The sequence below is a fragment of the Panthera uncia genome, chromosome X (assembly GCF_023721935.1).
Source record: "Panthera uncia isolate 11264 chromosome X, Puncia_PCG_1.0, whole genome shotgun sequence".
Lineage (NCBI taxonomy): Eukaryota > Metazoa > Chordata > Mammalia > Carnivora > Felidae > Panthera > Panthera uncia.
The window spans coordinates 8915159-8939941 of NC_064817.1; the positions used below are offsets into that span (position 1 = coordinate 8915159).

At 41.7% G+C, this 24783-nt stretch overlaps 1 protein-coding gene across 7 annotated transcripts in view; it reads left to right on the forward strand.

Moving 5' to 3' along the window:
* Positions 1-23785, forward strand: part of TLR8 (toll like receptor 8) — a 36516-nt gene extending 12731 nt beyond the window's left edge. For all 7 annotated transcript variants that reach the window (XM_049643439.1, XM_049643434.1, XM_049643435.1 and 4 more), the window contains one exon: positions 123-23785. In XM_049643439.1, coding sequence (XP_049499396.1) covers positions 129-3248 — 3120 coding nt within the window. In that variant the 5' untranslated portion in view covers positions 123-128 and the 3' untranslated portion in view covers positions 3249-23785. The remainder of the gene's footprint in view (positions 1-122) is intronic.
* Positions 23786-24783: the final 998 nt, after the last annotated feature.

Consider the following 24783-nt stretch of genomic DNA (forward strand, 5'->3'; position numbering starts at 1 on the left):
TAAGGAAACTCACACTTGAAAACACATGCACAGTGTGATGAAACACTGTTAATTTCATCATAAAATGCCTGGTAACATCATAAAATCTCTAACATTGTGCCTCCACTTTTGATTTTCCCTAGGAAAACATGACCCTTCAGTCTTTGCTTCTGACCTGCCTTTTCCTGCTGACCTCTGATTCCCATGAGTTCTTCACTAAAGCAAATTATTCTAGAAGCTATCCTTGCGACGAGAAAAGACAAAATGGCTCTATTATTGCACAGTGCAATGACCGTCGACTGCGAGAAGTTCCCCAAACAGTGAGCAAATATGTGACAGCACTAGACCTGTCTTATAATTTCATCACGCACATAACAAATGAATCATTTCAAGGGCTGCAAAATCTTACTAGAATAAATCTAAACCACAATGCCAATCAACAGCACCTGAATGAAAACCCTGATATAAACAGAAGTGGCATGAATATTACAGATGGGGCATTCCTCAACCTACAAAATCTAAACCAGCTACTGCTTGAAGACAACCAGTTAGACCAAATACCTGCTGGTTTGCCGGGGTCTTTGAGAGAACTTAGTCTAATTCAAAACAACATAATTTGGGTGGCTAAAAAGAATACTTCTGGACTTACGAATCTGGAAAGACTCTATTTGAGCTGGAACTGCTATTTTGGCAATAATTGTAATAACAAAACTTTCGACATAGAAGATGGGACGTTTGAAAGTCTTACAAATTTGAAGGTGCTGTCACTGTCTTTTAATAAACTTGTCCATGTGCCACCTAAACTGCCAAACTCCCTAACAGAACTTTACCTTAGCAATGCCAAGATTAAAGTCATCAGTCAGGAAGACTTCAAGGGATTGACAAATTTAAGAGTGCTAGATTTAAGCGGGAACTGTCCAAGGTGTTTCAACGCGCCATTTCCCTGTACACCTTGTGAAGGAGGCTCTTCAATTCAGATCCATCCTCTTGCTTTCCAAACCCTGACGGAACTTCGCTACCTAAACCTCTCTAGCACTTCCCTCCAGAAGATTCCTGCAATGTGGTTTCAAAGTATGCATAATCTGAAGGTGCTACATCTGGAATTCAACTACTTAGTTGACGAAATAGCCTCTGGGGAATTTTTAACGAAACTGCCCTCCTTAGAAATTCTTGACCTATCTTACAACTATGTAAAGGCGAAATATCCAAGATATATTAACATTTCTCAAAACTTCTCTCATCTGAAGTTGCTCCAGACGTTGCACTTGAGAGGCTATGTGTTCCAGGAACTTAGAGCAGAAGATTTCCAGCCCCTCATGAGTCTCTCAAACTTAAAGACTATCAACTTGGGCATTAACTTTATTAAGCAAATTAATTTTACCCTTTTCCAAAATTTCTCCAACCTGAGCATCATTTACTTGTCAGAAAACAGAATATCACCCTTGGTAAATGATTTCAAGCAAAATGATATGAGTGGTTCCTCTTTTCAAAGTCATATCCGTAGGCTACGCTCAGCAGATACTGAGTTTGACCCACATTCAAATTTTTATCATAACACCAACCCTTTAATAAAGCCACAGTGTACAGTTTATGGCAAAGCCTTAGATTTAAGCCTGAACAGTATTTTCTTTATTGGGCGAGAGCAATTCAAAGCTTTTCATGACATTGCCTGCTTAAATCTGTCTTCTAATGGCAATGGCCAAGTGTTACACGGGACTGAATTTTCAGCTGTACCTCACATCAAATATTTGGATTTGACAAACAATAGACTAGACTTTGATGATGATAATGCTCTCAGTGACCTGCCAGAGTTAGAAGTTCTAGATCTCAGCTACAATGCACACTATTTCCGAATAGCAGGGGTAACGCACCGCTTAGGATTTATTCAAAACTTAACACAACTAAAAGTTTTAAACTTGAGCCACAACAGCATTTATACTTTAACGGAGCAAGACCTGAGAAGCATGTCCCTGAAAGAGTTAGTTTTCAGTGGAAACCGCCTTGACATTTTGTGGAACGCCGAAGGTGACAAGTACTGGAAAATTTTTACAAATCTCGGGAATCTGACATGGCTTGATTTGTCCTCAAATAACCTTAGGCACATCCCGAATGAAGCTTTCCTTAACTTGCCCCAGAGCCTCACCAAACTATACATAAATGATAATGTGTTAAATTCCTTTAACTGGACACTACTCCAGCTGTTTCCTCATCTCCAGTTACTCGACTTAAGTGGAAACAGGCTGTCCTCTTTGACCAACAGCCTCTCTAAATTCACGCCTTCTCTTCGCACGCTGCTACTGCGTCGAAACAGGATTTCCCACCTGCCCTCCAACTTTCTTTCTGAAGCCAGCAGTCTGATACACCTCGATTTAAGTTCCAACCTGCTGAAGATGATCAACAAATCCACACTTCAAACTAAGACTGCCACCAACCTAACCATTTTGGAACTAAGTAGGAATCCCTTTGACTGTACCTGTGACATTGGAGATTTTCGAAGATGGATGGATGAAAATCTGGATGTCACCATTCCTAGATTGGCAGATGTCATTTGCTCTAGCCCGGGGGATCAAAGAGGGAAGAGCATCGTGAGTCTAGAGCTAACAACTTGTGTTTCAGACACCATTGCGGCGATATTGTGTTTCTTCACGTTCTTTATCACCATCACGGTTATGTTGGCTGCCCTGGGTCACCATTGGTTTTACTGGGATGTTTGGTTTATCTATCATGTGTGTTTAGCTAAGGTAAAAGGCTACAGGTCTCTTTCCACATCCCAAACTTTCTATGATGCCTACGTTTCTTATGACACCAAAGACGCCTCTGTTACCGACTGGGTGATAAATGAGCTACGCTTCCACCTAGAAGAGAGCGAAGAAAAAAATGTGCTCCTCTGTTTAGAGGAGAGGGACTGGGACCCGGGCTTAGCCATCATCGATAACCTCATCCAGAGCATAAACCAAAGCAAGAAAACAATATTTGTCTTAACCAAAAAATATGCCAAAAACTGGAACTTTAAAACGGCATTCTACTTGGCCTTGCAGAGGCTAATGGATGAGAATATGGATGTGATTATATTTATTCTGCTGGAGCCAGTGCTACAGAATTCTCAGTATCTGAGGCTGCGCCAAAGGATCTGCAAGAGCTCCATCCTTCAATGGCCTGACAACCCCAAGGCGGAAGGCTTGTTTTGGCAAAGTCTGAAGAACGTGGTCTTAACTGAAAATGATTCACGGTATAACAATTTGTATGTTGATTCCATTAAACAATACTAACTGATGTTAAGTCATGGTTCACCAACATAATAAAAATGGAAAGCAATTACCCTCTGTCTTAGGTATTTATTGCTGTGTAACAAATTAATTATCCCAAAACCCAGTGGCTTAAAATAACACAATTTGTGATCTTACCGTCTCTTTGGTCAGGAGTCCAGGCGAGGCTTGGCTGGGTCCCCTGCTCAGCATCTCTCAAAGGCTGTCAGCAAGGTGTCAGTGAGGGACCAGGCCTCTCCCAGGGTTAGGATCCACTTCCAAGCTCAGGCTTACGTGGCTGTTTTCAGGATTCAGTTCCTCCTGTGCTGTCAGTCAAAGGCTGTGCTCCGTCTCTGGCCACGTGGACCTCTCCCACACAGCAGCTTCATCAAAGCCAGCAAAAGACAGAGGTTGCTAGCGAGATGGAAGTCACCATGTTTAGTAATCCAATCACAGAAGTGACAGCCCATCATTTGGGCCATATTCTATTAGTTAGAAGTAAGTCACAGGTCCTGCCTGCTCCATGCGAGTGATCACCTCAGTTCAGAGAAACTAGTCTGTGTCCAAAATGGACAGTTGTAATGGCCTTGGTTGGTCGGCCATATTGGTCATAGATGGTGAATACCAGGAGGCAGAAATTATCGTGGGCCATCTTAACAGTTGACTGCTATACCTTCTTTTCAAATATCTAAGAACTTTTGTAACTATAACTCATGGTTCTGATGTTAGGTTGCTATTTAGATTTACCCTATATCCATGGCTACATGGTTATATTGTGCTGTGGCTGCATCAGTCTCTTTTACAATTACTTTTATAAATGTTGGCTACGATACTTGACCTCTAAAGTTTAGATGGCACTTAAAGGCTAAGATGGATATTTTTAAGTGTTTTTTATTTCTTCACCATTTTTTCAAAAATTCTGCAGCCCAATTAGAAACATTTGGAATATCTGTCAATTGCCGTTGCTATAAACCTGGAAGCAAATGATTAAAAATGCTTCATTTCACATGATGCACATATGATAAATATACGGTAGGGAAATGTACCTGTAATGTAAAGGAAATTGCCATCTACACTAGGTTTTTGAGAATACTTTGAAAAAAATCTTTGGTAAAAATGAGGGGGGCGGGGGTTCCTGGTTTAAGCGTCCGACTCTTGGTTTCTGCTCAGGCCATGATCTCACGGTTGGTGAGACTGAGGCCAGTGTTGGCCTCTACACTCATAGTGCAGATCCTGCTTGGAATTCTCTCTCTCTGCCCTTCCCCCCACTAGTGCTCATTCTCTCTCTCTCTCTCTCTCTCTCTCTGTCTCTCAAAATAAATAAACGTCTTAAAAAATCAAAGGGGAAACGGTTTTGGTGAAGTTTATGCATTAAAGTGATTATTAATAGAAAAATTAATTCTACCTTTACTTGCTACTCAGAGGACAAAGTCGGAAATGCCTACCTGTTCATGCCCTTTATTCAATTCTCCCAAATGAAACAATGTTGACACTCTACCCCTCCTACTAGCCCTGTGCTTCCTTTGCTTCAGTCCATAGCATCCTCCTTCCACTACAGGTATGAATCTTGAAGAAGTACCTTATGAAATTTACCTGACAATAATTAGAAATTATCCAAACATAGGGGCACCTGGGTGGCTCAGTCAGTTGAGCGACCGACTTCAGCTCAGGTCATGATCTCACGGTTCATGAGTTCGGGCCCTGCGTTGGGCTCTGTGCTGACAGCTTGGAGCCGGGAGCCTTCTTGGGATTCTGTGTCTCCCTCTGTCTCTGCCCTCCCCTTCTCGCACTCTGTGTCTGTCTCAAAAATAAAATAAACATTAAAAAAATTTTTAGAAATTTTCCAAGCATAAAAAAATAAATAAAGCCCCTTCAGAAGGAAGAGAAGAAAGGGGCGCCTGGGTGGCTTAGTCAGTTAAGTGTCCAACTTTGGCTCAGGTCATGATCTCACAGTTCATGAGTTCGAGCCCCGCATCGGGCTCTGTGCTGACAGCTCAGCGCCTGGAACCTACATCAGATTCTGTGTCTCCCTCTCTCTCTGCCCCTCCTCTGCTCACACTGTTTCTCTCTTACTCTCAAGAATAAATAAACATTAAAAAAAATTTTTTTTAAGGAAAAGAAGAAAAATCCCCAATGCACCATCCATCCTTTCTTAAGTAGTCTCTTAGTTAATCTTGCAGGATGATTTATCTTTAATTATGAGTTTCTAAGGAACTGAACAAAATGGTATGTTACAGTGTTGTTTAATAAGGACAAAGTAGAAATCAGCACAAGTTGGCCAAGGACAACTTCATCTTTGTCACTTCGGACCCTGTTCTGTGACCTTGATGTTTATAGGAAGATGTTTTTGCTTGAGCTTGTTGAGGCATGGGGACAAGTATCTACAAGCAGGATAATTGTAGGAAGGTATACCCTAAAAAGAAGATATGGGGCAGTTACAGCTCATTCCTGTTAATGCCACGTTTGTTTGTTATCTGATTGTTTTGGTAAAATAAAAATGTAGGGGTTTTTTTAGTAGCAATTACAGATCTATGTTAGGCTCACACACTTTGGTAGTGTTCTGTTGAGAATCAAAAGCTTATGAAGGCCACAGTTTTCCCCTCTTAGCAAATATATTCATAAAGAAATGATAGTGTAATTAGTGGTTAATAAAAACGTGTTTCTGAAACTCACCTTTTCTCATTTAAGCTACTGGTATGGGAAAATTGGAGCTATAATTTCTTTTCTTTTTAAAATGTTTTTATTTATTTTTGAGAGAGAGAGAGAGAGAGAGAGACAGAGCACGAGCTCGGGAGGGGCTGAGAGAGAGGGAGACACAGAATCCCAAGAAGGCTCCAGGCTCCGAGCTGTCAGCACAGAGCCTGATGTGGGGCTTGCACTCGTGAACCACAAGATCATGACCTGAGCTGAAGTTAGATGCTCAACCGACTGAGTCACCCAGGCACCTCTGGAGCTATAATTTCTTAAAGAGAAGGTAAACATTGTTCTGTTATTATTTTAAAATGAATATATGCAAATACCTACATATAGGTTTTTTAAAATTCAAATTTTACAAAAGGATGTACAATGAAATTTATCCCTCTATTTTTTTAATTTTTAGTTCTTCTTAAAAATTTTTAAGTAAACTCTACGCCCAATGTGGGCTCGAACTCACAACCCCAAGAGTAAGAGTCACATGCTCCACCAACCGAATCAGCCAAATGCCCCTAAATCTCTCTCTCAATACAACTTTACCTCCTAGAGACCATCACTCGTAAAGATTCTTGTGTATTCTTTTTTTAAAATTTTTTTTAACGTTTATTTATTTTTGAGACAGAGAGAGACAGAGCATGAACAGGGGAGGGTCAGAGAGAAAGGGAGACACAGAATCTGAAACAGGCTCCAGGCTCCGAGCTGTCAGCACAGAGCCCGACCCGGGGCTCGAACTCACGGACCGTGAGATCATGACCTGAGCCGAAGTCGGCCGCCCAACCGACTGAGCCACCCAGGCGTCCCTCTTGTGTATTCTTTTGTATTGTCGGTGTAAAAGTTCAACCAAAAGACCCAACAATATGGAAGTTTACTTCTCTATTCTATATGCTATGGCCTGAATGTTTGTGTCCTCCCAAAATCCATATGTTGAAATCTAACCCCCAAGGTGATAATGGTGTCAGCTAGTGGGGCCTTCAGGAGGTGACTAGGCCACAAGAGTGGACTGATGCTGTTATAAACGTGGCCCTTTCAATGATAATAGCTTAGTTTGGCAAGGCAGCTCTCTCAACATGGCCATCCAAGATCCCGTCTTCCTTTTCTCGTGTTGCTAGGCTGTCCTGTAGGGAATTGGCATCAGCAGCATGGTCCAGGCTGGGGCGCCATTGCAGTTGGGTTCCAACTGAGGCAAGGGGGGGAATAATAAGGAAGAATACTCAGACCAGCATCTTAAGGTGGAGACTCAACAGTGGCACCCACCTTCTGCTCGCCTTCTAAGAGGGAGGACCTATCCGGCCCCTCATAACTGCACGGTATGCTGGGCAATATGCCTGGCAGAAAGTCTACCACTGTGGGAGAAAGGGAGAAGAAATTTGGTAGATAGATAGCAAGCACTCTCGGCCACGACTTCTAATTTTCAGTTTGTACATCTAAGCCCATAATTGCTCTTTTACGATGAAGGAGCAGGTTGTACAATGCTGCTCTATGTTTCACCCTTTTCACTTAATATTTCTCAGACTCCCATTTTTCTTTCTGATGGCTGAATAGTCCTGCCGTATATGAATATACCGTAAGGTATTTTCCCAGCACTTTGCTGCTGAACATGTAGGTTGTTTCCAATCATTGGATACTATAAATGAGTCTATAACCCTGTGGCAATATGCTTACATGGAGGTGTATTTATGAAATAAGTTCTTTTAGAACAGTGGCACTAAAACAGTAGTCTGCAGACTGGTGCTGATCTCTGATCTAGATGTTGCTTGGTTTTGATGAGATAGAGAAATTGAGAGTTTTATCAGTTTAATATAAGTAAGAGATACATGTTTAGAGATCGATACATTTGGGCATTTTAAAAACGTGGTCTTCTCTCACAGATGGTTGGGAGACTACTAGTCTAGAAGTGGAATTACTGAGTCCAAGGGCTTATGCATTTTAATGTTTGCTTGTAGATACAACCCAGTTCTGCAAAGTGGTTGTTCAGGTGGAATCCCCACCAAGAGTTGTTTTTTTTTCTTCCTTTATTTTTTTAAAATTTGTTTACTGTTTATTTATATTTTTGAGAGAGAGAGAGAGAGAGAGCAAGCAGGGGAGGGGGAGAGAGAGACAGAGACAGAATCTGAAGCAGGCTCCAGGCTCCGAGCTATCAGCACAGAGCCTGACGGGGCTCGAACTCATGAGCCATGAGATCATGACCTGAGCTGAAGTCAGACACTTAACCGACTGAGCCACCCAGGTGCCCCAACTTCTTTTATTTTTTAAATTTACATCCAAGGTAGTTAGCACCTAGTGCAACAATGATTTCAGGAGTAGATTCCTTAATGCCCCTTACCCATTTAGCCCATTCTCCCTCCCATAACCCTCCAGTAACCCTCAGTTTGGTCTCCATATTTGTCTCTTATGTTTTGTCACCCTCCTGTTTTTATATCATTTTTGCTTCCCTTCCCTTATGTTCATCTGTTCTGTGTCCTAAAGTCCTCATATGAGTCATATTTGTCTTTCTCTGACTAATTTCGCTTAGCATAATACCCCTGGTTCCATCCACGTAGTTGCAAGTGGCAAGATTTCATTCTTTTTGATTGCCGAGTAATACTCCATTGTATATATATACCACAACTTCTTTATCTGTTTGTCCATCGATGGACATTTGGGGTCTTTCCATACTTTGGCTATTGTTGATAGCGCTGCTATAAACATTGGGGTGCATGTGTCCCTTTGAAACAGCATACCTGTATCCCTTGGATAAATACTTAGTAGTGCAATTGCTGGGTCGTAGGGTCGTTCTATTTTTAATTTTTTGAGGAACCTCCTGTTTTCCAGAGTGGCTACACCAGTTTGCATTCCCACCAGCAGTTCAAAAGAGATCCTCTTTCTCCACATCCTCATCAACATCTGTTGTTGCCTAAGTTGTTAATGTTACCCATTCTGACAGGTGTGAGGTGGTATCTCATTGTGGTCTTGATTTTTATTTCCTGGATGATGAGTGATGTTGAGCATTTTTTCATGTGTTAGTTGGCCATCTGGATGTCTTCCTTGGAGAAGTGTCTGTTCATGTTTTCTTCCCATTTCTTCACTGGATTTTTTTTTTGGGGGGGTGCTGAGTTTGATAAATTCTTTATAGATTTTGGATAATACCCCTTTATCTGATATGTCGTTTGCAAATATCTTCTCCCATTCCGTTGGCTGCCTTTTAGTTTTTCTGATTGTTTCCTTCACTGTGCAGAAGCTTTTTATTTTGATGAGGTCCCAATAGTTCATTTTTGCTTTTGTTTCCCTTGCCTCTGGAGACATGTTGAGTAAGAAGTTGCTGTGGCCAAGGTCAAAGAGGTTTTTGCCTGCTTTCTCCTCAAGGATTTTGATGGCTTCCTGTTTTACATTTAGGTCTTTCATCCATTTTGAGTTTATTTTTGTGTATGGGGTAAGAAAGTGGTCCAGGTTCATTTTTCTGCATGTTGCTGTCCAGTTTTCCCAGCACCACTTGCTGAAGAGAACTGTCTTTATTTCATTGGATATTCTTTCTTGCTTTGTCAAAGATTAGTTGGCCATACATTTGTGGGCCCATTTCTGGGTTCTATATTCTGTTCCATTGATCTGAGTGTCTATTTTTGTGCCAGTACCATACTGTCTTGATGATTACAGCTTTGGAATACAGCTTGAAGTCTGGGATTGTGATGTCTCCTGCTTTGGTTTTCTTTTCCAAGATTGTTTTGGCTATTGAGGGTCTTTTCTGGTTCCAAACAAATTTTAGGATTGTTCTAGATCTGTGAAGAATGCTGGTGTTATTTTGATAGGGATTGCATTGAATATGTAGATTGTTTTGGGTAGTATTGACATTTTAACAATATTTGTTCTTCCTATCCAGGAGCATGGAATATTTTTCCTTTTGTGTGTGTGTGTGTCTTCTTCAATTTCTTTCATAAGCTTTCTATAGTTTTCAGTGTATAGATTTTTTTACCTCTCTGGTTAGATTTATTCCTAGGTATTTTATGGGTTGTGGTGCAATTGTAAATGGGATCGATTCCTTAATTTCTCTTTCTGTTGCTTCATTGTTGGTGTATAGGAATGCAACCAATTTCTGTGCATTGATTTTATATCCTGCGACTTTGCTGAATTCATGGATCAGTTCTAGCAGTTTGTTGGTGGAATCTTTGGGTTTTCCATATAGAGTATCATGTCATCTGCAAAGAATGAAAGTTTGACCTCCTCCTGGTCGATTTGGATGCCTTTTATTCCTTTGTGTTGTCTGATTGCTGAGGCTAAGACTTCCAATACTATGTTGAATAACAGTGGCGAGAGTGGACATCCCTGTCATGTTCCTGACCTTAGGGGGAAAGCTCTCGTTTTTTCCCCATTCAGGATGATATTAGCAGTGGGTCTTTCATATATGGCTTTTATGATCTTGAGGTATGATCCTTCTATCGCTACTTTCTTGAGGGTTTTTTTTTTTATCAAGAAAGGATGCTGTGTTTTGCCAAATGCTTTCTCTGCATCTATTGAAAGGATCATGTAGTTCTTGTCCTTTCTTTTATCAATGTGATGTATCACATTGATTGCTTTGCGGACATTGAACCAGCCCTGCATCCCAGGTGTAAATCCCACTTGGTCGTGGAGAATAATTCTTTTCATGTATTGTTGGATACCATTGGCTAGTATCTTGTTGAGGATTTTGCATCCATGTTCATCAGGGAAATTGGTCTATAGTTCTCCTTTTTAGTGGGGTCTTTGTCTGGTTTTGGAATCAAGGTAATGCTGGCTTCATAGAAAGAGTTTAGAAGTTCTCCTTCTATTTCTATTTTTTGGGAACAGCTTCGAGAGAATAGGTGTTAACTCTTCCTTAAATGTTTGGTAGAATTCCCCTGGAAAGCTATCTGGCCCTGGACTCGTTTTTTGGGAGATTTTTGATTACTAATTATATTTCTTTACTGGTTATGGGTCTGTTCAAATTTTCTATTTCTTCCCGTTTCAGTTTTGGTAGTTTATATGTTTCTAGGAATTTGTCCATTTATTCCAGATTGCCCATTTTATTGGCATATAATTGCTCATAATATTCTCTTATTATTGTTTTTATTTCTGCTGTGTTGGTTGCAATCTCTCCTCTTTCATTCTTGATTTTATTTATTTGGGTCCTTTACTTTTTCTTTTTTATCAAACTGGCTAGTGGTTTATCAATTTTGTTAATTCTTTCAAACAAACAACAAGCTTCTGGTTTCATTGATCTTTTCTGGTTTTTTTTGTTGTTGTTTCAATAGCATTAATTTCTGCTCTAATGTTTATTATTTCCTGTCTTCTGCTGGTTTGGGGTTTTATTGCTGTTCTTTTCCCAGCTCCTTAAGGTTTAAGGTTAGGTTGTGTATCTGAGATCTTTCTTCCTTCTTTAGGAAGGCCTGGATTGCTATATACTTCCCTCTTATGACTGCCTTTGCTGCGTCCCAGAGGTTTTGGGCTGTGGTTGTTATCATTTTCATTGGCTTCCATGTACTTTTTAATTTCCTCTTTAACTTCTTGGTTAGCCCATTCATTCTTTAGTATGATGTTCTTTAGTCTCCAAGTATTTGTTACCTTTCCAAATTTTTTCTTGTGGTTGATTTCGAGTTTCATAGCATTGTGGTCTAAAAATATACATAGTGTGATCTCGATCTTTTTGTATTTGTTGAGGGCTGATTTGTGTCCCAGTATGTGGTCTATTCTGGAGAATGTTCCATGTGTACTGGAGAAGAATGTATATTCTGCTGCTTTAGGATGAAATGTTCTGAATATATCTGTTAAGTCTATCTGGTCCAGTGTGTCATTCAAAGCCATTGTTTCCTTGCTGATTTTCTGATTAGATGATCTGTCCATTACTGTAAGTAGGGTGTTGAAGTCCTCTACTATTATGGTATTATTATCAATGAGTTTCTTTATGTTTGTGATTAATTGATTTATATATTTGGGTGTTTCCACATTTGGCACATAAATGTTTACAATTGTTAGGTCTTCTTGGTGGATAGACCCCTTAATTATGATATAATGCCCTTCTTCATCTCTTGTTACAGTCCTTATTTTAAAGTCTAGATTGTCTGATATAAGTATGGCTACTCTGGCTTTCTTCTGTTGACAATTAGCATGATAGATGGTTCTCCATCCCCTTACTTTCAATCTGAAAGTGTCTTTAGGTCTAAAGTCGGTCTCTTGTAAACAGCATATTGATGGATCTTGTTTTCTTATCCATTCTGTTACCCTATGTCTTTTGATTGGAGCATTTAGTCCATTGACATTTAGAGTGAGTACTGAAAGATATGAATTTATTGCCATTATGTTGCTTGTAGAGCTGGAGTTTCTGGTGGTGTTCTCTGGTCCTTTCTAGTCTTTGTTGCTTTTGGTATTTATTTATTTAGTTAGTTAGTTAGTTATTTTTGTCTTTTCTCCCCTCAGAGAGTCCCCCTTAAAATTTCTTGCAGGGCTGGCTTAGTGGTCATGAACTCCTTTAATATTTATTTCTCTGGGAAACTTTTTAAAAAAATTTTTTATGTTTATTCATTTTTGAAAGACAGAGAGAGACACAGCACAAGCAGGGGTGGGGCGGAGACAGAGGGGGACACAGAATCTGAAGCAGGCTCCAGGCTCTGAGCTGTCAGCACAGAACCCGACGCGGGGCTCGAACTCACAAACTGCGAGATCATGACCTGAACCGAAGTTGGACGCTCAACCAACTGAGCCACCCAGGTGCCCCTGTCTGGGAAACTTTTAATCTCTCTTTCTGTTTTGAATGACAGCCTTGCTGGATAAAGAATTCTTGGCTGCATATTTTTCTGATTCAGGACATTGAATATATCCTGCCACTCCTTTCTGGCCTGCCAAGTTTCTGTGGATAGGTCTGCTGCAAATCTGATCCGTCTTCCCTTGTAGGTTAAGAACTTTTTTCCCTTGTTGTTTTCATGATTCCTTCCTTGCCTGAGTATTTTGTGAATTTGACTGTGATATGCCTTGTTGATGGTCGGTTTTTGTTGAATCTTATGGGAGTCCTCTGTACTTCCTGGATTTTGATGTCTTTGTCTTTCCCCAGGTTAGGAAAGTTTTCCACTATGATTTGCTCACATAACCCTTCTACCCCTTTTTCTCTCTCTTCATCTTCTGGGACCCCTATGATTCTGATGTTGTTCCTTTTTAATGAGTCACTGATTTCTCTAATTCTTAAATCGTGCTCTTTTGCCTTAGTCTCCCTCTTTTTTTCTGCTTCATTATTCTCTATAAGTTTGTCCTCTTTATCACTGATTCTCTGTTCTGCCTCATCCACCCTTGCCGCTGTGGCATCCATTCAAGATTGCAGCTCAGTTATAGCATTTTTTATTTCATCCTGACTAGCTTTTATGTCTTTTGTCTCCACAGAAAGGGATTCTAATCTATTTTTGACTCCAGCTAGTATTCTTATTATCATGATTCTAAATTCTGGTTCAGAAATTTTGCTTGTATCTGTGTTGGTTAAGTCCCTGGCTGTTGTTTCTTCCTGCTCTTTCTTTTGGGGTGAATTCCTTCGTTTCATCATTTTGAAGGGAGAAAAGGAATGAATGAGGTAAAAAAAAGTTAAAATTAAAAACAACACACACACAAATCAAATAAATGATGCTATATCCTAGGTGTGTTTTGGTCTGGGTGTTGAAAGTGGGTTGATAGATTAGAAAAAAAAAGGGGGGGAAAGAAAAAAAAGGAAATCGTTTGAAAATTTGAAAAAATGAATACACTGAAATATAATAAAATGAAATGATGGAAGTAAAATAGAATTTGAAAAAATTTACACAAAAGTAAAAAATATAGAAGAAAAATTAAAGAAAAATATCTTTAATAAATATTGAAAGTAAAAATAAATTTTCTCTTTCTGTATTCAAAAAAAAGAAAAATTAAAAAGAGAAAAAAAAGAAAATCGAATAGATGGACCAGTGAACGGACTGAAATATGACTGAAATTACTTTGTTTTCCCCTAGAAGTCAAACTATGAAGCACTTTATAGTCCACAAACTAAGCAGGCAGAGAGACTTGTATTGTTCCTGAAGAGCAAGGTTGTTGGCCCAGTTGGGCGGGGCTTAGTGTAACAGCTCCATTCTCTACTAGATGGCGCTGCTTAGCTTACTGGGGTGGATTGTTGTGGCGCTTGTAGGTGTGTATGCGCATGCACGGGAGCAGTGAAAATGGCATCACCCAGCTAACTGGTCTCTAGTATGGGAACTCTTCTCCTGGATCAGCAATCACACACCCGTCCTTTGTCTTCGTCTTCCATCCACTCCCTGCTTTTACACTGTCCGTGACCAAGCCCCAAGCAGCACCTCCTTCCTGAGTTTATCTCAGATGCAGCTGTTTTTCCTGACCCCTCACTTCTGAGGGACTGCAGCTTTGACCCGTTCTGCCCCTCTGCAGGAGAGTCTCACCAAGCAATGGCCAAGTGCCAGCTGCACCCAGGAACGTTCATGGGACCATGCTGCTTCCAATGCCCAGAGACTGTGGCTGGGTGCCAGCCCACCCCAGAAAAAGTTCATGCGATCGTGTAGCAGCAGCATTTCATGGATTATGGAAAATCACAACACACATCTGGCAGCAGGCTTTACCCTTAACGACCTGTTCCAGCAAATGTGGTTGTTCACCCGGGTCCACTGGGGCCTTTGCCTCTTGGGGGGCCACACAGCCTCTACCAGATGTCTTTCCAGCAGGGGAACTGTCTCTCCCCGTGTGGCCCCAAGACCCCTGGACTTCACTCTGCTCCTGAGGATTCGCCCTTCCCACCAGAGCACCACCAGGTATCAAGCTGCAGAGTTTCAGACTCTGTGCTCCCCCTGTTTATAGAGTCTTAATGGAATTTAAACCCTTTCCTTTCTCCTTTCTCCCTTTTTAGTTCAGTCCCTGTGGCTGTTTCCACTTTTCCACTTTCTCTCCAGCCCCTGGAGGGCTGCTTCAGGGTGGGGGGGTGCTTTTCCCATATTCTCCCCCCGTCTCTGTCCTCTCTCCACAAGCAAAAATAGCTCCATGCCCTCTGTGGCTTCTCTCTCTCCCCTAGTTCACCTCTCTGCACTGTGTACCTGCTGAGTTCTGTGGTTCAGGTTGTGCACATTGCTGTGTTAATCCTCAAATCAGTTTTCTAGGTGTGCAGGATGGTTTAGTGTTGGTCTGGCTGTATTTCATGGATGTGAGATGCGAAAAAACTTCCATGCTGTTTGAGGTTCTTAAATTAGTCATCCTAGACTCTGGGATTTCATCTGATCGTTTACATCATCCGTGGGGTGGTGGCCGTCATGGTGCTTGTAGGCATCTTCGTCAAGCTCCCCACCAAGAGTTTTGATGGAAAGAGTTATAGAATTAGGGTCAAATAAAAGTTGATGATTGTCTTTTTCCAATTTAAGGTTCCTTCCTGAGGAATTAGAAGTGATCAATCTGGCATGGATTTGGCCCACTAATTAAAACATGCTGTGACCATAGGTGTGATATAAAAGTCTACAGCCTTCCTGGCAGGTGCGGAATCCATTGGGAAGGAGGAGAGGGCATTAGGAAAGCCTATTTAGCATGTGTTTTGCCTTTGTAATAGAAACTACACCATGCAAAATTTCATACCATATTACTTACTGATGGTGATCCATGGAATGAGGAGTGAGGAACTCTGAGGGGAGACATTGGTTGAGGATCCCGGAGATAAGGTTACTCAGTTTAATGTGACTAATCAACTGAGTAAGGACACAGGGAGTGTTACATGATGACAGTGGAGGAGGAACCTGAGGCAACAAAGATCTGACATGTGGCCCAGGACAGGTACTCAGTTTGTTGCTTCTTTATGCATTCGCTTTTCCTTTTATGATCTCTGGCTCAGAATAAGAATAGATGTAGAACCTGGTTCCATAAAGCTCCAGAAATAGACTTCCCTGATGCTGTTAGAAATCTAACATCTTCTCAGGGAAATGCTGGGGCTTGTTTGCTTTGAAATCGATCTAGATATTAGAACTGCCAGTCGAACCAAGTGCTTCCCACTGTCCTCAGCATAGGACACATGAGTGAGAAGAAAGGTAGAGTCTTTTCCTGGGAGAGAAATCTGTCAGGATGGCATTTTGCCAGCAACCTGGGGAGTCAGACCCAGGTAGATCCTCCTTCCCATTTCCAGAAACTTTTCCTACCAAGTGGAGACTCTGTCAGAGGAATTCCCTACCGTTTTGTTGTTGGTTCTTAGATGTTTATTTATTTTGAGAGAGAGAGAGAGAGAGAGAGAGAGAATTCCAAGTAGGCTCCACACTGTCCCACACAGGGCTCAAGCCCACGAACCATGAGATTATGACCTGAGGCAAAATTAAGAGTCGGATGCTTAACCCACTGAGCCACCCAGGTGCCCCTATCCACTCTTTTGATATAGCTCATTCTTACGATGTTCGTGCAACTAAAATTGAGTGAGCATCTATGATGTACACCAGTTGTCACTGCGTCCAAGTGCACTTGCAGAGAGTCATGGAACCAATGGTGACCAGTCTTCCCTCTTCTCTACAAGACCAGGCCTCAGGTGAACATGTGTCCTTGGGGTGAAAAAGAAGGGAAAACTCCTGTGGGAAGGGGGAGCCATGTTATAGCAGTCAACATCTATGTGTGTGAAGGACTTTCTGGAAGGTCTACCAGGCCTCCATGCTCCATTTGATCCTGCCATAATACTTAAAACCATCCACATGTTGCTTACCACTATGTGCTAAAGAAAACAAGACCTAGGGACACCTGGGTGGCTCAGTTGGTTAAGCATCCGACTTTGGCTCAGGTCCTGATCTCACAGTTCATGGGTTCAAGCCCTGCATCGGGCTCTGTGCTGACAGCTCGGAGTCTGGAACCTGCTTCAGATTCTGTGTCTCCCTCTCTCTCTGCCCCTCCCCTGCTCACACTCTGCCTCTCTCTGTCTCTCTCTCTCAAAAATAAAAACATTTTAAAAAAAAGACAATAAGAGGTAACTCATTAACACTTCAGCTGTAATTAGATCCTCTATCTCCTTCCATTAAGAAAGAATAGGTCTCATACATTCTAAACTTCTTTTATCTTTTTAAAGGCTTCATCCTCCCCTATGACCAGCTTTGGTAAGAATATAAAATCATCAGGCCTGGAATATGTCATATAACATCGCACTTATCTTCCTCTTCAATTTAAAATGTATACTTAATAAACAAATGCCTTTTGAACAACTAATATGCACTGAATCCTAAGGTGGGTTCAAACATGGCCCAAATCCACCAACTGGTCAATGGATGAATGAAATGTGATCTCTCCACACAGTGGAAAGAAGCCAGGCACAAGAGACCACAAGTTTTATGAGTCCATCTATACAAAAATGTCCAAAAGAGGCAAATCCATAGAGGCGGAAAGTGGTTGCCTGGGCCTGGGGGTTAAGAGAAGATAGAAAGGGTTAATGGGCACAGGATTTGTTGTTGGAATGATGCACGTGTTCTGAGTGTAGTGATGGTTGCACAACCTTGACTCTACTGACAGCCTTATTTCTCTTCTTTTATTTTGGGTGGCAGTACTAGCATGGCCCCACCATGTCAGAAGCTGCTAGCAATTCTACCCTATACTCTTGAAGTCCTATCAGCTCTCTTTGGTTCTCTGCTTTTTTCTCAGAGCTGGCAAAGATTTGCCAAATCCCTGTTTGGCACTGATCTCTGATTATTGGCCTCTGTAAAGAACCCTGAACCACAGAGACTGGAATGCCCAGTTCTGGTCATAGTGAAGGAACTGGGTGACTCTGGGGAAAATCACTCCACCTTTCTGAGCATGATTCTTCACTTGTAGAGTGGCCTAAATGATCCCCAAGGTATTTTCAAATATTACTACTGTATTAGTTTCCTAGGGCCACCATAACAGAGTACCACAGACTAGGTGGCTTAAAACATTAAAAGTTTACTGTCTCATAGCTCTAGAGGCTAGAAGTCGGAAATTCAGCTTCCTCTGAAACCTCTATAGGAGGGTCCCACCCTGCCTCTCCTAGCTTCTGGTGTTTGCTGGCAATCCTTGGTGTGGTTTAGCTTGTAGATGCGTCACTCCAGTCTCGGCCTCCAGTGTCACATGGCTCTCTTCCTTCCATGTCACCTCCTCTTCTTTTTAAAAAATGTTTTTAATGTTTATATTTTTATTTTTTAATGTTTATGTATAATGTTTATTGAGAGAGAGACAGTGTGAGCAGGGCAGGGGCAGAGAGAGAGGGAGACACAGAATCCGAAGCAGGCTCCAGGCTCTGAGCTGTCAGCACAGAGCCAGGTGCGGGGCTCGAACCCACAAACTGTGAGATCATGACCTGAGCCAAAGTCGGATGCTCAACCAACTGAGCCACCCAGGCGCTCCTCCCTCCTCTTCTTATATGGGCATCAGTCATATTGGATTAAGGGTTCCACCCTACTCCAATGTGGCTTTATCCTAACTAATAACATCTACAATAGCCCTATTTACAAAAGAGGTCACATTCAGAGGTACTGAGGGTTAGGGCTTAGACATAAAATTTGTGGCAGGTCAGGGGACACAACTCAACCCATAACAGCCATGGCTTTTCTTCTTTAACAATGACTTCGAATTCCATGAAAATTGAAAAAGTCCTTGTGAATGGGAAAGTCTTTTATGATAGTTGAAGAAAGAATAGGCAATTTCCCTCCCAGCTGTTAATAAAGCTATTATGGTGATATGGCCAGGTTTCCACTGTCATTATCCTTGAACTTAAAGCCATAATAGTATCCATTATTTCCAATGAGTACAAAAGAAGGTCACACAATTGTGTTCTCTTCCTCTCTGCCCTTGAGTGCTTTTAGGGAATGGGGGACTTGATGAAGCCCCGTGTCTTACTCAACAATCACATAGTCTTGGAGGATACAGGGCAACAGATAACTGTTTTGAACCTGAAGTGGACATCTCAGGACTTCCTGTGCCAATGACCCCGAATGGAAAATGGTCTTCATAAATGTCCCCCCAGGGGTGCCTGAGTGGCTTGGTCGGTTAAGCGTCTGATTCTTGGTTATGACTCAGGTCATGATCTCACAGTTTTGTGGTTTTGAGCCCTGTGTCGGGCTCTGAGCTGGCAGCTCAGGACCTGCTTGGGATTCTCTTTCCCCCCCACTTCTGCCCCTCCCCCACTCACACACTCTCTCTCAAAATAAATAAATAAACTTAAAAAAAATAATTATAAAAAATAAACGTCCCTCCAGTGCACAAAGAGAAGAGACTAGATTTCAAATAGGTAAGATATTAACAGAAAAACAAAAACCAAAACGCCAATTATGATAGCAGAATATTGTCATCGGGAAACTGTTGGAGGTTTTTTTGCTTCTTTCCTGTGGGAAATACATTTCTGGGGGTCGAGAGAAAAGACCCCTCTGTCATATTGTCCCAGTATTCTTCTCCTCTGACATTATACCTGTACTGTTCTGGGGATAAGTCCCTAGTTATGATAACACCAGAGGATCACGGACGATCAAGAGCAATGTCTGGGCTTTTGCAGGAAAAGCCCCAAATGCAGTTGCCAAAAGCCAAAAATCTGAAGCTCGTTGACTCTACCATGTCCCTCCCACCGGCAACCATTTATATGTTTATTTTTTTTAAGTTTTACTTATTTATTTTGAGTGAGAGAGTGTGTGTGTGTGTGTGTGTGAGCAGGGGAGAGGCAGGGAGAGAGGGAATCCTAAGCAGGCTCCGCGCTGTCAGCACAGAGCCTGATGCAGGGCTCCAACTCAACAAACCGTGAGATCATAACCTGAGCCGAAATCAAGAGCTGGATGCTGAACCGACTGGACCACCCTGGCACCCGTCACACGTAACCATTTATCAAGTACTCTTGATTTGACCTCCTAAATTTCTCTCCCATCCATCTTCCATTTCCATCATCGGCACCCCTTATCCCAGTCAGCATTTCCCATTGCCTTCTGGATCTCCGTTCTGGTCCCTCCAATTCAGTTCCAACTGCCAGAGTGATTCTTGTAAAAGGTGTGACTTCTGAATTAAGGTTGAAATCTTAACTCCTGAACAAGATGCAGAAGAGCCTCTGTGACCTCCCGTTTGCCTGCCCCTCCAGCCTCTGCTCGAAGTACCCTCATCACTAGCCTTTGGTTCATACTGAGAACACACCAAATTCTCTTGCCTCAGCACCTATACACACACTAGTGCCCTGAGTCACCACTTCCTCCAGACTTCACTTAGCTAATTCCTGCTCCTCCTACAGGAAGTGGTTAAATGTCTCTTACAGAGGCTTTCCCCTAATTTCCAAATTTCACTTAGGTGCCCCCTTATATATCATCTTAGCATTTATCACAAGTTTTGTTGGGTAGATAATAGTGAAATGGATGGAGTGGTATTAACACATGGGTGTTCCTTTGGACTGTAGGCTTCAGAGATGAGGGAAGGTGCCTTTTGCCCATGACTCTGTCCTTAATATTCATTACTATGCCTGATACACAATAAGTATTCTCAAGAAATAGTTTTCAAGTGATTGAATGAATGAATGAATGTTTAGAGAGACTTGTCGAGCTGCACACCAGGACAGATGTGGTGTGAGTAGGAGGTCACACTGTCAAATGTCACACTGCAGCATCTATGGAGGGGGGAAGGACTTCTTCCCTCTCCATTTCCCACCTTCCCACTCCCAGGAGCAAGCATGCCGGTTGTGTCTTGGGTACCATACAGCGCCAACAATCTCGGAGGCCATGATGCTGACTCCATGGGGCTCTGAGCCTGGGCAAGAATTATTTGCATTCTTATCTGAATGTTGGGCTGTGCTTCAAAGCAGGTAAAGCATAGACAAAGAAGGAACCAAGGGAAGATATCATGAAACAGAAGTAAGTTGACTACAAACCGTATATAGAGACCATGTGACAGTCCATAAACAAATACAGCAAGTCTGAAATCAGGCCCCCAGAAGGTGGTTCCTGACTGTATCAGCAGGTTTGCAGGTGCTGTGGCAGCATTCTGAGCAAAATCTCCCCAAGTTAGCCCCATAACCACGTTAGTAAGTACTCCACCAAAAATGTTCCTGAGGTCAAATAAGTTTGGGAGCTGCTTGGTCATTATACTATTTCTTTGTTGGTTGGTTGGTTTTGTTGTAGAGAGAGAGAAAGAGAAGGGACTGGGACAGAGTGAGAGAGAGAGGGGGGAGAGGGGGAGAGAGAGAGAGAGAGAGAGAGAGAGAGAGAGAGAGAGAATCTTAAGCAAGCTCCACCCTCAGTGTGGAGCCTGACACAGGGTTTGATCATACTACCCTGGGATCTTGACCTGAGCCAAAATCAAGAGCTGGACACTCAACCAACTGAGCCACCCAGGGACCCCATTATAGTATTTCTAATAGGCATTGTGATCTCCAAGAGGGAGCGATATTACACTGTGTCCCAACTTATTAGACCATGGATTCCTTTTTTTTTTTTTTTTTTTTTTTTGCAAGGCAACTGTTGAATTTACTCTTCTCTCTTCCTCTTTGGAACTGCTGATGTGAAGGCCTGATAGAGAGTCAGCCACGCTAGTGAGCCCGTGGAAGTGTTTCCAGATATATGTTGACAGTTACTATTCTGATATGAATTGTGTGTGGTTTTTTAAGTTTATTTACTTATTATTTAGAGAGAGCAGGGGAAGGGCAGAGAGAGGGAGAGACAGAATCCCAAGCAGGCTCCACGCTATCAGGGAGGAGCCTGACTCAGGGCTCAAACTCAGAACTGTGAGATCATGATCTGAGCCAAGATCAAGTCGGATGCTTAACACACTGAGCCACTCGGGTGTCCTGGATTTTTGTGTTTTAAAAGCAGAAAAAAAAATAATTTAGGCCACATGCCTTGAGGCCTTTATTGCCCCCTGATTGGCTCCTTGAACTGGGCGCACTAGGTCTCCAGAAGGAACATTATTGCTTCTAAAGAGAGAAGTGACAATAAAGCAGATTATAATTCAGAAGCAGTAAATAATGAAACTATAAAAATGAGAACACACCAAATTCTCTAGTATAGGATGAAGTGGTTAATATTCATTTCTAAAACATTATTAGCCATATAAAGGATAATTTTAGTACTCGAACTGAAAAGAGACATGATACTAATCTTTGCTGTGGCTGAGCGTGCTCTCTAGTGACTTAAGGAATATTGTAGTTTTGAAGATATTAAATCCAGTGGGAATGACTAAAGCGGTTAGTCTCTAATCTTGAAAGAATTTCCACCATTAAATCAGCAAACCAGATCCAACCAAGACTGGATACGCTAGCGATACTGTTTGCATTGGAAACACTAAGATATGCGTACATGTATGTAAAATATATACATACAGATACATGCGGAGAAGTATCTATATATTGATAAAGATGGTCATTAATGACTGGTCAGTAGATGTTAAGATACTTAGGGGGCATCTGGGTGGCTCAGTCAGTTAAACATCCAACTCTTTTTTTTTAATATGAAATTTATTGTCAAATTGGTTTCCATATAACACCCAGTGCTCATCCCAACAGGTGCCCTCCTCAATGCCCATCACCCACTTTCCCCTCTCCCCCACCCCCTATCAACCCTCAGTTTATTCTCAGTTTTTAAGAGCCTCCTTCCCTCTCTGTAACTTTTTTTTTCCCCTTCCCCTCCCCCATGGTCTTCTGTTAAGTTTCTCAGGGTCCACATAAGAATGAAACCACATGGTATCTTTCTTTCTCTGTATGACTTATTTCACTTAGCATAACATTCTCTAGTTCCATCCATGTTACTACAAAGGGCCGTATTTCATTCTTTCTCAATGCCAAGTAGTATTCTATTGTATATATAAACCACAACTTCTTTATCCATTCATCAGTTGATGGACATTTAGGCTCTTTCCATAATTTGGCTATTGTTGAAAGTGCTGCTATAAACATTGGGGTACAAGTGCCCCTATGCCTCAGCACTCCTGTATCCCTGGGGCAAATTCCTAGCAGTGCTATTGCTGGGTCATAGGGTAGGTCTATTTTTAATTTTTTTTGAGGAACCTCCACACTGTTTTCCAGAGCGGCTGCACCAGTTTGTATTCCCACCAACAGTGCAAGAGGGTTCCCGTTTCTCCACATCCTCGCCAGCATCTATAGTCTCCTGATTTGTTCATTTTAGCCACTCTGACTGGCGTGAGGTGATATCTGAGTGTGGTTTTGATTTTTATTTCCCTGGTGAGGAGTGACGTTGAGCATTTTTTCATGTGCCTGTTGGCCATCTGGATGTCTTCTTTAGAGAAGTGTCTATTCATGTCTTCTGCCCATTTCTTCACTGGATTATTTGCTTTTTCGTATGGAGTTTGGTGAGGTTTTTTTTAGTTATTTTTTTTTACATTTATTTATTTTTGAGAGACAGAGAGAGACAGTGTGAGCAGGGGAGGGGCAGAGAGAGAGAGGGAGACACAGAATCCAAAGCAGGCTCCAGGCTCTGAGCTGTCAGCACAGAGCCCAATGCGGGGCTCGAACCCACGAATTGTGAGATCATGACCTGAGCCAAAGTCAGACGCTTAACCAACTGAGCCACCCAGGTGCCCCTGGTGAGTTCTTTATAGATTTTGGATATAACCCTTTGTTCGATATGTCATCTGCAAATATCTTTTCCCATTCCGTCAGTTGCCTTTTAGTTTTGTTGCAAGTTGGGATAGAAGGAACATACTTAAACATCATAAAAGCCATTTATGAAAAGCCCACAGCTAATATCATCCTCAATGGGGAAAAACTGAGAGCTTTCCCCCTGAGATCAGGAACACGGCAGGGATGTCCACTCTCACTGCCGTTGTTTAACATAGTATTGGAAGTCCTAGCACCAGCAATCAGACAACAAAAGGAAATCAAAGGCATCAAAATTGGCAAAGAAGAAGTCAAGCTTTCACTTTTTGCAGATGACATGATAATATACATGGAAAACCCAATAGACTCCACCAAAAGTCTGCTAGAACTGATACATGAATTCAGCAAAGTCTCAGGATACAAAATTAATGTGCAGAAATCAGTTGCATTCTTATACACTAACAATGAAGCAACAGAAAGGCAAATAAAGAAACTGATCCCATTCACAACTGCACCAAGAATCATAAAATACCTAGGAATAAACCTAACCAAAGATGTCAAAGATCCGTATGCTGATCACTATAGAAAGCTTATGAAGGATATTGAAGAAGATACAAAGCAATGGGAAAACATTCCGTGCCCATGGATTGGAAGAATTAATATTGTTAAGCATCCAACTCTTGATCTCAGCTCATGGTTTGTGAGTTCAAGCCCTAAGTCAGGCCCGTCGCTGACAGTGAGGAGCCTGCTTGGGATTCTCTCTCTGCCCCTCCCCTGCTTGTGCTTGAGCTCTCTCTCTCTCACATACACAAAATAAATAAACTTAAAAAGAACATACTAATTGAATGAAATTTAAAATAAAGAAATTAGGAACACGAGATGCCACAACATCTCATTTTTATTTAATGAAGAATTTGTTTATTTAAAATCATTTACCTATTTTAAATAAAGAAATTCTGAGGAAATTGCATGCCACAGCAATTTCTCTATTTCCCTTTAAATGTTTTTTCTACCCTCCATTTTATAACAGCAGAGTCACTAAAAAGCATCATCTCATCAAAAAGAAAACACAAAAAAGACAAAAATCCCAGGAGCACCTGGGCGGTTCAGTCATTTAAGCGTCTGACTCTTGGTTTCAGCTCAGGTCGTGATCTCACAGTTCCTGGGACGGAGCCCCGAGTCGGGCTCTGCACTGAGCAGGGAGCTTTCTTGGGATTCTCTCCCTCTACCCCTCTCTACCCTGTGAGCGTGCATGTGTGCTCTCTCTCACACAAAAAATAAATAAATAAAATAAATAAATGAAAACAAAACAAAAAAGAAAGACAAAATCCTGAAGATGCCCTCAGAGGTATTTCTTCTTCTGGTTCAGCGCATACACTAAAAAGT